The 18,085-nt window shown below is 35.9% G+C and overlaps 3 protein-coding genes across 4 annotated transcripts in view; 1 reads left to right on the top strand and 2 right to left on the bottom strand.

The window, feature by feature from the left end:
• LOC138187424 (uncharacterized) overlaps window positions 1-13,779 on the bottom strand; it is a 67,154-nt gene extending 53,375 nt beyond the window's left edge. The window contains exons 1-2 of one of the 2 annotated variants that reach the window (XM_069128196.1): window positions 13,657-13,779; window positions 12,856-13,018 (exon numbers count right to left, since the gene is read on the bottom strand). The gene's annotated coding sequence lies outside the window, so the exon portion shown is untranslated. Of the gene's footprint in view, window positions 1-12,855; window positions 13,019-13,380; window positions 13,622-13,656 lie in introns of those variants that run through there. The other variant, XM_069128195.1, reaches the window with a different exon arrangement.
• Window positions 13,780-13,893: 114 nt separating this feature from the next.
• Ssu72 (Ssu72 CTD phosphatase) lies at window positions 13,894-15,753 on the top strand. The gene is made up of 4 exons (XM_069128231.1): window positions 13,894-14,244; window positions 14,327-14,470; window positions 14,659-14,917; window positions 15,009-15,753. The coding sequence occupies exons 1-4, from the start codon at window positions 14,162-14,164 to the stop codon at window positions 15,108-15,110; spliced, it is 588 nt and encodes a 195-aa protein (XP_068984332.1). The 5' UTR covers window positions 13,894-14,161; the 3' UTR covers window positions 15,111-15,753.
• Ns3 (nucleostemin 3) lies at window positions 15,436-17,982 on the bottom strand. The gene is made up of 4 exons (XM_069128191.1): window positions 17,837-17,982; window positions 16,357-17,734; window positions 15,954-16,275; window positions 15,436-15,803 (listed from the first exon to the last, which is right to left on the bottom strand). The coding sequence occupies exons 1-4, from the start codon at window positions 17,936-17,938 to the stop codon at window positions 15,668-15,670; spliced, it is 1,938 nt and encodes a 645-aa protein (XP_068984292.1). The 5' UTR covers window positions 17,939-17,982; the 3' UTR covers window positions 15,436-15,667.
• Window positions 17,983-18,085: the final 103 nt, after the last annotated feature.

Raw genomic sequence — 18,085 nt, 5'->3', positions numbered from 1 at the left:
TAATGCGATAATTGCAGTCAATAACGTGGTTCCGTTATATAATTCTGCATCCTTCGTGTGCCTCGTAACGACAGAAATTTCATGTGCACGATCATCTGTTGATTTATCTCGTTACAATCGCCGGAAATTGATAATTGCTGTATAATTGAAACCCCCTTAAACTTCTTTGCATTCGTTATGTTAATCACTCCAGAATGATGCAATCTCTGAAATTGCTGTTTACGAATTCTCGTGAAACAAAACTAAAGTGGACTCTCTTCAAAATCCATCGCGACACCTAATGAATACAAAATTACGGAATAATATTTATAGAATTATTATAAATTCCACTAGAATTATATTCCATATTCGTAAAGAAGAACGGACTTTTCTATAAATATCCGCAATTTCACGTTCCATGTTCTTCTATGTAAATACGATCAATAAGTAAAGTTTAAATTAGGTCAAAATTCAGCTCTTAAACATTACGTACGAAAGATGTTAAGCTCGGCGATTAGAAGCAGAACATAGTTTGTCCTAACCCAGAGAAGGAAAACCATGAAAAAATAAATAACAATTCTATGATCTAGAATACATAGCTCGATTCTATAAATTAGAATAGTCGTGCAAAATACGTCTCGTTGTAACAAAATATACATAAGAGGTGTTTGCAGATGTTCGAATACTTTCGCGAGCCTCTATAATACGAGTAATAGATTTGTTCATTAGCATGCAACGTTAGAAGGTTGTCTCGATGTAGGATTAATTTCTACAGAAGAATTTGTTCGGTTTACTTGAAACTTTCACGTTACACCCCGTATTGGACTCGATCCCATCGCTACTTAGTCACGAACGATGTCTAGGACGAGTCTTCGAGCTGTTCCAAAGTCGAATCACGCGCGATTCTTGGACTCGTCGAAGGCAGCTGGCCAGACGGATTTCTCGTTGCTTTGCCAGAGCATCTCTGGACGCTCGCGTTACGCAACTCGTCCTGATATTCGCGACGAACGCCGTAAAAAGCTTCGCAGAACAATCTTACTCATCTTCTGCTTTCGCAACGAACGATCATCAAAGACGTTTCAAAGACGTTTACGGTGTCACGAAGACGGATGGCCACCTAATTTTGGTGAATACTAACGATCATGTACGAGTTTCTCCGATCGAATCGATTGAAAATGGGAAGAAAAAATTGCGCGAGAAATGGTTGTACGACGAACGAATCGATTTGTCTTTCCAGCACCTCGTTGAAGCTGAGAAACACCTGCGAGCAATGACTTGGACTTCCTTCTACGAAAGAATTCCCATTTTCAGAGCGAATTGATTGTTTGGGATATTCCGGTGGTAGAATATACTGCTTGAGAAGGTATCGGGGTTAAGGGTTAATTTAATTTTGTAACGTACAATAATAATTTATTTATTTGTACATTAGGCCTATAGCCTATTGCGAGAAGTTTGTTGGGTTCTTATTCCTAATGTTTTACGCTGTATCGTATTCATTTGCTTTTTTATTTTAATATATTTATAAAATAAAGTTTCTGAAAAGTTTTGGGATACTTCTGTGAGCCATTGTATATTTCAGAAGAAATAATTGTTACTAACTAAGATAACTAAATAGGTAGGAAATAATGATTAGATTGTAATATGCTATATGTATAGCGTATATATATATACTACAACAAATTAACTGAAACTACAAACTAAAAAATATTACGAAGGTTGCTAACACTCGTATAAACAAGAACAAATTTTTAACTTTCTGTTATCGGTCACTGTATCTCCCAATTAAAATTGGGCTTCCGTGCTTATTGCGATCCAAGGAGTCGGCATAGTTGAGACAAAATTATATATTAAAAACATTAATAATAAAGAATCAAAACTCGTTGCACTTTTCTACGACGATGGAAGATCTAAGAATTCTACGACGCAAGAGCGTACGTAAATTGTTCCAGAAAATAATAACGAAACGTTAGACAAAGATTACAAAGGAGCTTTGTAAAAGGTTATCAGAATACAGGCTGGTTAGTGAATAGCTTTCGGTGAATGGCAAAATCACTGGAACGAACGATCTTTTAACTTTAAACAGCAACGGAGAATACAAAGACGAAAGAACATTGAAATGCACCGGCACGTTTCGAGTTCTCTGTTCTTCGCGTGGCCCATTAAGGTGCGTTTAGACCAAGCGAATGCTCCTTCTGCCTGCACGTTTAGTAAAATTACGCAACATAACACGACAAAAGCTGTCCAGTGTGAATGCCTTGTCTTGGACCGAACATCGATGCACAAATATCGAACGTCCACCAGTCCAGTTTTGTGAAACTTGAGTTTTTATATGCAACAAATAATTCTTGACTGTTCCTCCATGTGGTATTAAAAACACATTTATATTTACTTTATCAATTTTTTCAAAATAATATTGTCGTTCGTCGTATCTGTTTGGTGTATTGTACAGGGTGTCCCGCGCGACGCGACTCGTTACTTTTCTGCCATTTGCGATCGTGCGACAAAAAAAGGTATTCCAAAAATACTTTGTTTTTATAGCGGAAATCAAGATCAGCTTGTTTAACATAAATAAGACCATGTACTGCCCTTTCCGAGAAATTCAAAAAGCATATCGCACGATACTTTTATCAACTCGATAATAGGTTTACAGCAGCGGAAATAATAACGTTTCATCGCTCGATACATTTCAGAATTGCTGACATTTCGATAAGAGAGAATTACTACGGCGTGTGCAATTGTATGTACATTCAGGTACTCTGATAACAGCAATTTAATCAATCTTCTGCGAAAGAACATAATGTCACATCGCGGAAAGCGATACAAAGTTTAAACAAGTGTTAGGAAAAATGTACCGTAAAGCTGGCAGGATTAATAAAAGGATCATGTAACATGCTTTTCGAATTGCTCGTAAATTCCCTTATAATCTGATAAAAACATATCGTTCTATTTACGTCATATATACCTTTTTATCTTATATTATCTATCTATGTTAAAAAAAGAAAGAGTATTTTCAGAACCTTTCTATCGCCATCTGTAAAACGATCGTCCTGTTAAACTCCTAAAAAGGCACATTTCGCAACCAATTTTATAATAGCATTGACAAAGATAAACACAACGTAAAAGGTATTTATTTGATCGTTTGAAACCATTGAAATTTGTAAACCTCTTTTGTCGAAAACGCTAAAAGTGGACGTACAATATGTGTTTGTGCAATAGATAAGTCGTCGGCAGAATCTATTCTCTCTTATGGTAGTTTTAGTAATTAATTTACACGCGTGCTGGGACAAAGAAATGTTGAAAATCGTCAATCTCTGCGAACGTTCGCTCGCTTCCGTTTCACGAAGAAACTCCTTTAGCGTAAATGAGTGTGGCCTTGATGTTCCCCGTATTTCTCGCCCGTTTGATCTAAATGCACGTTTATACAACGTGTTCCACCAAAAACAGAACATTCCGTTGCCCCTTTTGTCGTAGACAAGACGCGAAAGAATAAAGGACGGTCGAGCGAAACTCGAATGCTTTGGAGAGACACGGAGGTAATTAGACAGAGGTGCCATTTTTCTACGTTATGTTCAAGATAATCGATGTTTCTTCATATATGAAATTAATTGCCTCTGTAGTGTCACGAAAATTGATTTAACGTCTAGTTTCAGCTTGCGGTTCAGGAGGGTCAATTATATCATTTGTTTGGAAATCTTGGAAATTGCGTGAAATTACCATCTCAGTCTTCGAGAAACAAAATTAGCCAAACTTCCTTTCCTAAGTAACAATTAGATCGTGGATATTTGGCAAATTCAGAGTTTTCGAATGCAACTCGCAATTCGAACTAACAATTTATCAGCTTTTTATTCCTCCTATTTGGGAATTGCTCTAATGGTTCGATATTTTAAAAGATAAATAGTAGAATTTCATTCTTTATAAAAGAATTCCGGCGATATTATAAAAATATTCTGTAACAGAAAGGTGCGAAAAATATCTAAAAGAATTTCCGAGAAACCACATTTTGAAAAATTATTCGTTTAGCAATAGCAATCTGAACATGCGTGTTTCCACGTTGTTTATTTAACGACGGCACAATTATATCGCAATCTAATGTTCCGCATTAGCGTTATCTTTCTTATTCGTCGTTTTTCCGATCTGGTGTATCGCTAAACAGCCGTTAACTGGAAGAACAAGAAAGAGAGTCTAAAAATATTAGAAGGAGCACGGTCGCCGCGAAGATGTACAACCAGGAAACGTTGTACCGCGTTGCTTTCTCCGAAAGACCTTTCCTCGACGCGTGAAAGCGACGACTGCCCTTACGATTCCTCTCTCGCCTCTCTCGATTCCGATCATCGAGATCTGACATCGACACGATAGCAAGAAATATCATATTTCCATTATGGATCGAGTAAAGCAAAAGAAATTGGTAGATGGAAGGAATCGAAATCGAAATTGAATACAGAATCGTTCGATCGACATATTAAATTTGGGTTAGAGCTTTTCCGAGGTGCCAAAGTGACGATTGTCGAATGTTATCGTGGATGAGATTTCAGAAGAACGATATTTCTGCTATCGCTGGTTTATTAGTGGGTATTCGACAAATTTATTGTTCTTATCGTACATCTGTAAATATATTTTCATAAGTGGTGACTTCTGTCGATGAAGCATCGCTTTCTATCCGACGAAACAAAAATTTCTTTTAGTCGTTTATTTTCTTAAATAACGTTTAATCTTTGACTGCTGCAAATTGTAACGATATCAACGATCCAAAGTCCAATTCCAAAGTATTTGCGACACTGTATCTTTACGCACTCCTTTTCCACTTAAGAATTCAGTAGAGAATCGAATGAAAAGTTATTTCAGCTGGTCTGTGTAAATTACCTTTACTTATCGCTATACGTCTTACTCGTGAATACGCGAAATAACGTCAAGAATCGATGATCCACGAGTGTAAACACCGATTTAAATTCCAAAATTATTCTTAAGGAAGAATTTTCGTGTAACAACGATAAGAGCGATTTTTATGAATTTCTTTTACACTAACTGCTGGTTACACTGAATTGGACGTTTCTGGGATGAATAAATAGCGTTGAAGTACAAATGTCATTCTCTGATTTCGATTCTTTCGATTCTGACCATTGTTGGCACGCGGTGTGGCATTCGTCGCAGTCGTCAGAATGCAAAAGTTAAGAAATTTTCTCAAAGATAGTTTACGCTGGCATTGAAACTATTTTTGAAAGAAACAAACATGGAAAATTGGAAAGTTCCAGTGTTTGGAAGAAAAATTTGCTTTCTTCCACGGATAAATCGAGTTTATATCCTTTAAAAAGATATTATACAAATAAATAATCGAACGAAAATTTCACAATAATTTAATCCCCGGAAAATTTCGCAATAAAGTGAACGTGCTTCGTGATTTGTTTTTCGGTTATCGTGCACGTCAGTTTAACATGTTGATAAACAACAAGAAGAATTCAACTGAAAAAGATCACGCTTGTACTTCGAAGCCAAATTTACACGCCATGAAAGTATAGTCACATATAACTAGTAATTGGTCTAAAAAGATTCATAAGAATCGCTTGCTTTTACTGTTGTTACACCAAGATCTTCCCTTAATAAAATCGTTCTCAGCTCAGGCACTAAAATACGAAGGAAAAGCTTCGTTTTCAATTAAGAACGTAAGAGCGTGCGATGTTGTGTAATTTCTCGGCGACGCTATCGTCACGCGCATCTTTATTATCCTCTGGTCGCAAGAAAAGAAACACGGGTTCTTCGACACGATCAACAAACCGACGAGAATGTCGATGAAAATTTTGATGCAGACAACTCGTAAGACGTTTACCGTGAGTCGCGTATCGCGTTGTAAACGATATTTTTCCACTTTCTAGGCCGTGTTCGAACGATGATTCTCGTGCCTCCTGGAGATCTCAGCGGAACGCGTACAACGTTCTCGTCTGTCTCCGCGAGATGCTGGGGCAATGCCCTGTCAAGGTTGTGAATGTTCGCGCGTATCGACGAACTTCCTTAACCCACGACCGTCATTTTTGTTCACGGCGTTTCCCTTCGTTAAGGTTGCTTTATAAACCCGTTCTGTTACGTTCCAGCGAGAGTGGGACAGTTCCGTTTACATTATAAATAGATCATAACGTTGTTACGTGCAGTCGAACGAGATCAAACGTCGTTGCGCTAATTACACAATAGATATGCCTATGTTTAAACTTGACGATTCGAATGGAATTTATACATTTTAAGAAATCGTCACTTTATTCGTTTCGATAGAAATTTAAAATGAAACGTGAAACATACGGTGACTACAGAAAGCATCGGCGCACGCTCTTATTTTCCAACGAAGCGTCTTTTTACCAGATTCCACGCATTTTATTTGCATAGTATCTCTGTAGTCACGCGAAAGTAGCAACTAAACAATATGATATTTTATTTTTCACCCAATTATCGCTCTTCTAGGAAAGACATCTTCGATTTGAACAGAATATAGACAACAAACATCGGCTTAAAACGTTACAAATTCTTTTTCTTTGCTACGATCAGAAAAAGATCGAAATACAAAGATTCGACGATGCCGGTAGGATCGATCGATTACAATGTAAATGCTATGATAAATACAACGTTGTGCCGATACTTTCCGTAGCCTCCGTATCGTCCATTCTCTGAATGCTTTCAACTTCGAATCTAACTAATCGTTCCTCCTTTTCAGGCATATCAAAGTTAGTTTTATTGCACGTGTCTTGTGTGGTCTGCGTTTATGAATATTAAATTCATCAAGTAGTACGAAATGACAAAATTATACCGCTACAAGTACGCTAGCGAACGTGATAAAAATTCATTTGCATAACTCGAAGGTCGACGATATCCACGCGTTCATCCGGCACGCGCGATGAAAGTGACGGAAGTCACGGACGCGGATGGCGCGTTTTCGCGAGTTTCCGCGGCAGGAATCGCGCCACGTTCTCCGATCGATCGAGGATGCCAGGCTGTATACCGTGAAAGCGCGAAACCAGCCAATAAATGTCGTTAAACGTGCTGTTTGATTCGCGGCACGATCTGTCCTCGATCGGTATGCGAGCGCCGAAGATCAGACTCGATACTTCGATATCGAAAACGAGTCATACGCTGAAAACAAATTCGATTTGAAGATAATCTCTATCCTCCCGTGCTTTCTGCTTCGTTGCGAATTATCGCGTATTTGGTTGTGCGAATTCCCGAGAATAAGATCGGATTTTTGGTCCGTCGAAGAGGAAGCGGAGGATCAAATTCGAGTCGCTAAAAAGCCAAACTGATCAACGCGATTATCGCGACTTTCATCGCGTGAACGTGATTCCACGAAAGAGATCGAATCTTTGATCCGTCGGCGCAAACGATCAGTTTTTCGTATCTCGAAACACAAATTTCGATCGATTCCACTTTTTACAATTGCGTCTCAATTTCGTTATACGGATACGTGGTTGATTTTCAATTCTCAGGAGCCAAATTGATCGACTCCGCTCTTTATAAAGCAGTGAATTCCACGTTATTCGGGTACTTGATTAGTATTCGACATCCCAAACAAGAAATACGTATTATTTTCATAAATTGATTTATAACAAAGAAAAGTCTAGATTTCTAGATTTCAAGGAACATTTTCAAAAATAATATTTGTAACTGTCGTCCTTTCGTGCCTCTTAATTTATGACTCAAACGATACTAAATTCTAAGGGAGACCCATTATAGAGATAATAGAACTATGCTGATGATAGCTATATATCGATAGATACGCATAAAGATGGATTCATACTGATGGACGAACGGATTCCAACTCAAAGTACCAGTTGAACACCATAGTTAACAACCTGCATTGCCAATCTATCTTAATAGCATGAGAATTATTCCGTCGTTTCGAGGCGAGTGCCTCCAAATGTTGGCAATTGGCCAACTGGCCGCTCGAAAAGTCTCATTGCGAATGGCCATTAATTCGACTAGCTCGTGCGAAGGATTTTTCCGCAGCTCGAGGCGCGCTCGAGTCGCGTGACAGCCGTTTCGCAAATCCTACTTATTAATGCTTTGATATACGCTTTAAGAAACTAAGAAAAAGAGAAGAGGAAAGACGAGGAAAGAAGGAAGAGAACAATAAGGGAGGAAACGATGGGTAGTTATTGAACGATCGACATTCGTTTAACAAACTGTTCGACGATTCGAACGATAAGAAAGAGAAGAACGACGAAAGGACGAGAGGGAGAAGGACGAAGGAGAAGAAGGAAAGGGGAAAAGAAAAGATACGAAGCTATTGATACCGATTGACCCATGATTTGTACCTATACGAGGGAGAAGATGAGGATGAAGATCGAAGAAAGGAAAGGAGAAAAAAGGAAAAGGAAAGGGAAGACGCGAAGCTGTTGAAGGATTGACATGCTGTTACCGAGCATAATTTATATTCTAGGAAGAAGACGATGAAAATCAAGAAGGAAATAGGAAAAAGAAGAACGAGGGAACGCGAAGTTATTGAACGATTGACATTCGTTTACCGAGCTCCCCCGTAATTTAAATTATAAGAAGACGAAGGCAAGATACAAGGCGAAAAGGAAAGAATAAATATAGAATGGACCGTAATTTAGATTGCAAGGAGAAGAAGAAGAGGAGGAAGAAAAAGAAGAGGAGAGAAAAGCGTAGAGAAGAAAAATGAAAGAAGAGGCACAAGGTTGTTGAACGATTGTTATTCGAGTCGTGAGCTGGCCCATAATTTAGATTATAATTTAACGGGTGCCTGCAACGCGCGGATGACGATCGGCCAACCATTTTATGCAGACGACATGCGTCAAACGTCGACAAGATGGCTCACGCCGGTGGAACGTCCCTCGTCAATATCCATAAGTCAAAGGACATCCGTCTTTGCGTACACACGCGGAATAATTTACAAGGATCCGTGATAACCAGCCGAAGGAATCGTTGCCGGACAACGTGCGCGAGGTAATAATGCACGGGAACGAGATGACGCTGTTTCCTTTCGATGAACCGATAATAAGACGTAACGAAGGCTACCTTGTATTTATTAATGGATTGCACGGTAGCGTACACTACTAGAATAGGAAAAATGAGACTTAGAGAAAGAAAATGTAGGGAAAAATAGGGATACAAAAAATGACAATGTAGTATTCGGATAAGTAATCGATAGCATATACCGTCAAAAATAAGGAGGACAAAAATAAGTGGAAAGATAAGGTAAAAATAGGTATGGTCGAAGTTTCGTTAACTACGACTTAACGGCTTAACTACATAAAAGAGTAAGTATTAATTTCAATTTGTTTGCTACATATTTTACGTACAATAGGGATATATAATAAACAAAACCGAAGCATATAACACTAGTATTAGCTCGATCGAACGTCGTCTTCCACTATCTGCCCCTTTATTTTTGTGCTCGACTGCATAAACGAGTATTGTAATTACCGAATATACTTGATACTTATCTGCCGCTTGTATTACAGGGAAAACTAGGTTGTACCGTGTTTTCAAAATTTTTATACAGATTTAGTACAATTTTATCGAAGCTTAGGTTTAGAATTAACAAAGTCCCGTTACTTATAGTCGACAGTGTACTCAAATATAATTGGTGGAAAATAGAGCGAAATAACGAAGATTGAAGAGGATCGAAGCGAAACAACGCGAGTCGAGGCTATTAGAAGAAAGATGGTATTTCACTTACAATTAAGCAAAGTTAAAATTCCTCTCTCGAGGCATTTGCTTTTTCCTGTTTTCTTTTTTTTTTGTTTTAGTTACATCACTCTTGTGTCACGCACGCAATCGTACAACCTTCGGTTACGAATTTTTTACTTCTACATCAACCTTGAGTTAAAAGATGAGCGTACGTAACAACAGTTAGTCCAACATTTTGTTGCACATTAATGCCATCTTAATCTACGATGCTAGTTTATGGAGCGGTAAAATATGATTGGATCATAATGGAAAATGGAAAGAATAAATAGTTCCTGTTGCAAATAGAAATTTTTTATCTATCCAACTATCTAATCGCGGAATAAAAATTGCGTAAAATTTACAACCTGTCCTAAATTTTTATTTTTATGCTACAATATTGCATTTTTCTTTTGTACCTTTAGTCGATAGTTTGACGTGTTATTCGTTTAATAATTAGTAACATAGATTTGCCACGAGTGAGACTGCTAAACTTTAGTAGAAATTATAAACGCTTGTATTTCAAGATTGAAAAATGAATTTCTCCTTCTCGCGTGAATTTAAGGAAACGAAAGGAGTTCGTGTCCTTTTATTGCGATTTTATTAAAGCAAAAAGATAGCCGTTTGAAACTGTTCAGACTCGTTAAACACGCGTCGCAAGATTCCTTCATCCCGATAGCGCGGTTCTTTCAATTTAGATTCGTGACTGGCATCTTTATAATATTTCTAGTATGTAGGTACAATATACGCGGACATCTTGTACCTCGTCTGACATCCATTAACGATGGTTTTTACCATCCGTTGGGGATAAAGAGGTATTAATTCGTTTTAACGAAACGTTTTAAAGATCTTAGTATCGACAGTCGTCTCAGTAAATTCACCGTGTAACATGTAAAAATTACATATCGACGTTTAAAACCGTAGTACGATGGATGACTCCGAATAAAAACAAATAGCAGGAAACAAAGGTTAAAGCGTAAATTCAATATTTTTTATAACTTTAAAATAATCGATTTTATGTTATTTAAAAACGATATTTTATATTCTACCCATGTTTGGTTTCGGTTCGGTTTAGTTTCAGTTCGATTTCGGTCATAGAGATACAAAGATAGAGTACGCGAGTCATACGTTACCGTGTAACTGAATGCGACATGGGCATAGAAAGAGAACGCTGCATAGAGACCCCTTCTGTTCTCGTCTAATCCGCTAACGCATGCACACTGGCGCCGCTCATTGATCGGTGTTACGCTTACATATTTACTGTACGAATGTGCATGCGTCATCAGACAAGGACACAAGGGGTCTCTATATAGAGTTCAACCTTCTATTCCTATAGAATCGCTTTTTCAGTCCACTCATACGCTCTATCTTTATATGTATCCCTATAGTTTCGGTTTGATTTCGGTTAGATCGCAAAACCGCATACGATATAAAGTAGAATATTCACCAATGGGTGAGTATTAACCGAGTGGGTAAAACAGATTTCTACCTAGATTTCGTTTCTTTTGTTCGAGTTGTATTCATAACAATAAATTGCATGAAATTTGGCATGAAATCGCATAAATATCCGTGGTCTAATTATATTTAATATCTAGCCCATAATCGTTAAAATAGACAACCTCTCTACCCCGATAAATATTTAATTAAATTAATTATTAAAAGTATGTATATTTGTGAATATTTGTAAAGAAAAAGAAATGTTAAATCGATCGTTTCGATAGGTTTGGTAATACCAGTGTAATGTAATCGTCTCTCTTCGAAATTTGTTTTATTCGAGTCACACGTTGAACGATCAAGAAACACATTCCCTTTCATGGTAAAAGCACAAAGTATGCGGGTAACGAGATCCATTGAGGACAATAGAAAAAGACGAGTCGCGGATCTAAATTGGTTTCGACAATCGTCGACCAGTTTGCTCAACGACGAGACGACGAAAAGAGTTGCAGCAACCAGCCGGGATGAACAGAGCTAACCGGTGAAGAAACGAACTTAAAGACGAATGCAGATTGAAGATCGTTTCTGTGTCGCAACAATTGACGCTTTTCAAACGACAATTTCTCAATCAAATCGTCATTGAATAGCTTAAAATACGACGATTTGAACATTCAACAAGTGCATGCAACGTTTCGACGCTTAAACGTTTGAAAGATTCAGAATCCTTGAAATTTTTAATTTAAATACTCGAATTTTTGGTTCTTTAAATTTGTAGACATATTTGCATTTTAGAGTATCGGAGCTTTTTAATTTTAAAATATTTCGATACTCGATCGCTTTACCTATAAATTTGAGACTTTTTCATTTCAAAGTTCTTGGATCTCTAAATTTCTAAATTTTCAGACTTTCAAGCTACCAACTTTTCGAATCTGTCAATTCTTCAACTTTTTAGAACCGAGTTCCTCGATATCCGAGTTTTTCGAATTCTCAAATACTTGAACTTTTTAACTTTGCAGCATCCTAAATTTTCAAACACTTGAAATAAGTTAGATATTGAAATATTTAAACTTAGGTATTTCAACCATGAAGCCACGAAACGAACTTTGATTTGCAATGTTTGGTTTGTAAATTTATTTCTCCGCAGGCAAGTAAACGAAAACGAAGCCTCCAATTGTAAGTGATTGGTAAATAGAAAAAAAATTCATTGAAAGAAGAGTTTAGAAATGAAAAAGGATCGAAGGATTAGTCGATCGCAAAATTAAAGTCTCGTCGAGATCGAGATACCAACTCCGCCTTAATTCCAGCCCGGAACCCACAATTTTCATTGCCGACGACGCTTGTTATTTCACGATTTTGCAAACAAATTTGCGGTCGTACGACATTGCGTGATTTAACCACGAATTCATTCGATATTTTTTTTCCATGGATTTTTATCTCTTTATTACTTATATTACTATCATGTCGTAAATTTAAAAAATGGAATAAACAATAGACTATTAAAATATTAAAATACACAGTAAAATTCGCATTATTCCTGTTCAATAAAAGACTTTATGGTTTGAAACAAATGTTCCATTCCAAATTATAAAAATTTCGCTTTCGAGAAATATCGATGTAAAAATTGATATTAAGCAAGAGCAGTTGCATACGCGTCAAAACGAAATATACCGAGGCTATACAATATGTTTGCACATATGTGTAGGTATAAAATTATAATATATCACACGATAACGTTTTTATGCGGCGAATTACTGTTTTATTTATTGATTTTGAACTCACCGCATCGTCGTCTTGAAACTGCTCTGACAGGTTTCATAGTAAAAAATGTCCAAAAGAGGTTCGTTTCTTCTTCACACGCGTATACACACACGCGAGCGCGCGCGCGCATGTACACTTCCTTCTCGATAGGCTGCTTACAAGTGAGGCCTCACATTTCGTAAACCTATTTTCAAAAAAATGATATTACATGTCTTTAAAACTCGCTCTTGTAATCTATGTAATCGGTAATTAGAATAATATTGACAATTAACATTATATATATTAGATGTTATTAGATATTAGATACAATACACAGAAAAGAAAACAGACAAAAAAATGATACATTTTTTTAATATACCTGCAATAAAATACCGAAAGAAGTAAAGTTATAATAAGGCACTCGGAACGAATATAAATATTTAAATTTCTACGATAAATAAAATGTTACACAAATCCTACAAATATTCCCCAAATTTATGTAATAAATAGCAATCGAATCTCATAAAATGACTTGAATTAGCAAACGCATATTGAACTATTACTAACCTAAATCTTACGTTTCCACATTTCTCTGTATGCATTTATTTCTAGAATCGTGTATGTGCTCATATGTATACAAACTGCATGAATGTATCTGCTACACACGTGTAAACACTTTGGTTAACTAACTTGAGTCACTTGAATGTCACTACGTTCTGTATGCTTTACACAGTATATGTGTACAAATTAGGTTAGAATGTGCAAAAAAAGTACTGCGTATACAATTCGCTATACAAAACTTTCAATCATCGTATAACCCGAATATTTCGCGATTAATTCTACCTTCAATTTGCGCCGACTTCCTTGAAGCACATCAAACTGGCGGGTTCGAGCTTATTTATGACGTCATCGAGCATTGGTCGATAAAAATTCAACATTTACCACAAACAGCACCGTCTGTCGCATTACTGACTGTCGATGCTTACAACGACTGAGCTTCTCTTACAATCGCAGATGTCACTGTTTAACGATGAACCTGCATAACGTGAGAAAGTGTATATAGGGCTTTCATTACAAATTTTACTATGAACAGGCGATAAACAGAAAACGCTTGAGAATCATTTTAGTCGTATAATTCTCCAGAATTTTCCGTGACCACTGAATCAAATTATTTTTGTAATCTTAACGTTGAAAAAAACCACTTCCACCAATTCTATACTAGAATTTTATGTACGTTAACAGATATACCGGATGTGACAGGCAGCGTAACGATCTTTAAGGTTAAGTGACATTACGCTTTTTTTTATATTCCGACTTTTTTTTTTATATCGCTAAACTATTCGAAACAATGCCAACGCCAAACTCTATCAGCGTAGCTGTGATATGTTCTAGCAATATGAATAGAAGCATGGAAGCTCATGCCTTCTTGAGGTAATTACTCTTAATTGCAATCAAACTATGAATTATGTAAAATACTGAATAGACGAATTCTTACTTTATTTTTCTTTTTCAGTAAAAAGGGTTTCAATGTTAAATCCTTTGGAACTGGCGATAAAGTTAAGCTTCCTGGAAATGCACCTGATCGTCCAAACATTTATGACTTTGGAACTTCGTACGATGAAATCTACAATGACCTTTTATCTAAAGACAAGCAATAGTATCCTTTCTATCAAATAAATGAATAAATTTTTTTTCTTCTTTTCACAAAATCTGTACGAGAAGTCCATTGGCTTCGAGGCAAAATAGATATCTTTTTATTTTTATTTCTTTCGCATTATTATCTCTGATAAGTACCATAAAGTTTATGAAATAACTGAAACTAAAATTCCTTAACTATAACATTAGCTATACACAAAATGGTTTGTTGCACATGTTAGATAGAAACCGTAGAATAAAACCGAAACCAGAACGATTTCAGTTATCCAAGGACAAATTTGACATTTTAATCACATGCGAAGAACGTGTTTATGATCAAGTAATTGAATGTATGGAATCTAGAACTCAGGAAGATAGTCAACCAGTACATTTGATTAATATTGATATTCAGGATAATCATGAAGAAGCTACAGTTGGATCGTTCCTCATTTGTGAATTAGTCACTGTGGTAATTTCAGAATTCATTAAAATTTATGCATTTGTATATATTTAAGTCCTCCTGTAATTATTTCTCTAACTAAAAAATTGTTTTCTTCCAGTTGGCCAATAGTGAAGATTTAGATAACGATATAGATGAACTACTTCACGAATTTGAATCAAAGTTTGCAAGAACGATCTTACACACGGTACTTTTTTATTAAGAAGCCTGTTGTATATCAACAACTTGGTGTTCATCAACGACTTAACTTATAAAAGCAGACTAAATTATATATACTATAAATGTAGCACCACATTGTCTGAATCAGATTATGTGAAGCGAATTCCGTTTTTACGTAACAAGAATTCGATTCGCGCTTGCTGTTTAATGAGATATTGCTTTCCACGGAAATCGTTCTAGAAATCTGCTGTTACATTCATACTGTATCTGTAATCCGTGACAAAATATGCAAAAGCAAGATTATTGGATTCGTTCAGGTCTCGAAACGCTAGTATCAGAACGATTAGAAAAGATTAAAAAGCAAAGAATATAAATTATAAAATATTTTAATTTTATAATATATACGCATATAAGTACAACAGCAAACTATTCTTATATGTGTATGTATGCCGTTATTAGAATGTATTTGTAGTACATAGAATCAATATGAGTCTCTGATATGCTTATAAATTCAGAGATTTGTATATTACAAAATATGATCCGCTGTTATATAGCGAAAAGGCCTTCAATTCTCATAATACAATATAAATATTCGTAAAATCAATGTTGATCAAGATGAGCGTACAATCTTCTTGTTTTTTCGCGTTTCTTTTTATTTGAGTGTTTATTAATCTTTTTCCACGGTTTCCCGTCAAGCAACAAACTCTGTGTAGAACCTGTCATCGATCCTGCATCCCTAAAAAAATAATTACAATAATTACCAAAAGTATTCGAAACGAAATTCGTATACACGCTCCATTACTTATTATTATATATGAACAATTATTGTCAATAATTATACAAAAATGACTTTATCAATTAATAAATATACAATAATGTTACATACTTTGAATTAATTCTATGTAAACCGTGCATTTTTCCAATTACTCCTTTTACATGTACATTCGAAGTATTATCTTGAAAAAATACTTTATCTAAATCTTCAGACGTAGTTTTACTTCCTTTATTCACACGTACTGTTCTAGGTGGGAAATGCTTATTTTTCGAAATTATTCTTCTTCGCGGAGGAAATGTATGAAACTTTTCTTGTTCTGCTGTAGTGGGTGCAACGCAATACAACAATTTACCGTTTACAAAATCTTTCAGAAGATATCGCGCCGCACGTGGATTATCCGGTTGTCCATTCTGTGTCATAAAACCTCTATTATCTAAATAAAAGTATAAAATAAATTACTAAACTTATACAAATTATCATGCATTACTATCATGCTTAATACATAATTACATACAGGCATAAGCATTTAAAATTTCTTCTGCAGTTGGAGGACGATCAGGATCTTCTCCTTCTAATGGTGGAGGTATCATAATTCCATAAAGATCTTCTATAATGTGCCTTGGTATTAAAGTACCCAATAATGTAATTGGAGGTACATGATCCCTCATTTGATCAATTGGCAATATACCATTTAATATCATTTCTGATTTTGTACAAACGAAACTAGGCATTACTAATCCAGGGCAATCACAAAGAAGTAGATCCTTATCCAAGAATAGTGTTTGAAAATGCTTTGTTTTACCTGGTGTCGCAGATACGGATACCTTTTTGTCCATTAATAGGGCATTTATTGTGGAACTTTTACCTACATTTGGATAACCTACCAAACCAATTGTTGTGATTCCTTTTGTATATGTCTCCCCCTTATAAATCATTTTGAAAAATGATACTAATTGATCTCTGCTTAATAATTCTGATGAATTCTCCACCTTTGTATTATCTTCTATATCTTTTTCACTTAATTTCTCTATTACATCATTCAATTCATTTAAATCACATTCATTAGATTCCTTAGAACTTACTTCCTCATTTTCAGTTATGGTATTATTACTACCATCATCTGCACTTTCATATTCGCTTTCTGAAGCAAATTCTGAAGTGTACAAAGATCTATCACTATCATCATCCTCCACTTCACTACCTTCTTCATCTTCGCAATCTTCTTCCTCAATTATATCTTTTATCTTTTGTTTTTCAGCTGCCAATGTCGCAGAAAAGAATGCGACTCTCAAATTAATATCTGTAAAATATTTCGCCCATGCTTGTCTTTGTTCCTCTGTTAAAAAGTCTGCTTTATTAATTAGTATCAGATTAATTTTTTTAGGATCTACTTCTTTAACATATGCTTCTAGGTCCTCACAACGAAAGAGCAGTGGATTTCTTGCGTCAACTATCTGTACAATAACATCACTACGCTCAACTACTCTCCACAATTGTCTCCAAAATTCCAAATTCTTTTCATAAGGAGTTAACATCAATTCTTCGACTTCTTGCAACATAGCAAGAGAACGTCTCCATTCTAAAAATTCTTCTCTCTCTTTGCTTTGCAATTCGTGAGCTGTAGTTGAACTATTCCATTTTGGCCTTCTAGGTATTTTCAGAAGGGCTTTATTCTTTTTTTGCGTCTCCAGTACCTTTGCTTTCTCATCTTTCGAGAGTAATCCGATTCCATTTTTTGGATTAACGAATTTAATGTTTAATTTTTCTGCATGAAACTCGGTTCCTGCTAACTCTGCAGTAGAGAGAAATTCTTGAAAAGAATTTTCTTCCGTGACGGATTGAAGATTAAGACGTCCCCAGTCGTAGCCATCGTTTAATTCGGCAGTGTGAAGCTAATTAAAAATGCAATGTCAAAATATCGAAAATTATTCATAGTTTAATTCATTTTAGTATGTACCAAAACAAATAGGTTATGAAGAAAGGTATTACGTTACCATAGATAAATCAACATCTTTTTTATTTCTCGTTGAACCGAAACGGCCCCTAATCAAAGCCTTTCCTAAATTGTTGCCTTCTACTTTTCCTTTTTTACCCATTGTGTTTGATTTTATCCGACTTCAAGAAATAACAGCCAAATCACAGCCATCGAACGTTAGAAGTAACGTGATGGCAGCATGAGCGGAACATCGGAACATTAAAGAAATAGACGTATATTAACTAATTAAGTTATAATTATAAGAATC

The sequence above is a fragment of the Bombus flavifrons genome, chromosome 15, assembly GCF_040668555.2.
Source record: "Bombus flavifrons isolate JBK064 chromosome 15, iyBomFlav1_principal, whole genome shotgun sequence".
In the NCBI taxonomy this organism is placed as follows: domain Eukaryota; kingdom Metazoa; phylum Arthropoda; class Insecta; order Hymenoptera; family Apidae; genus Bombus; species Bombus flavifrons.
Note: the sequence above shows the minus strand (reverse complement) of the source record. Positions and strands in the feature narration are given on the sequence as shown.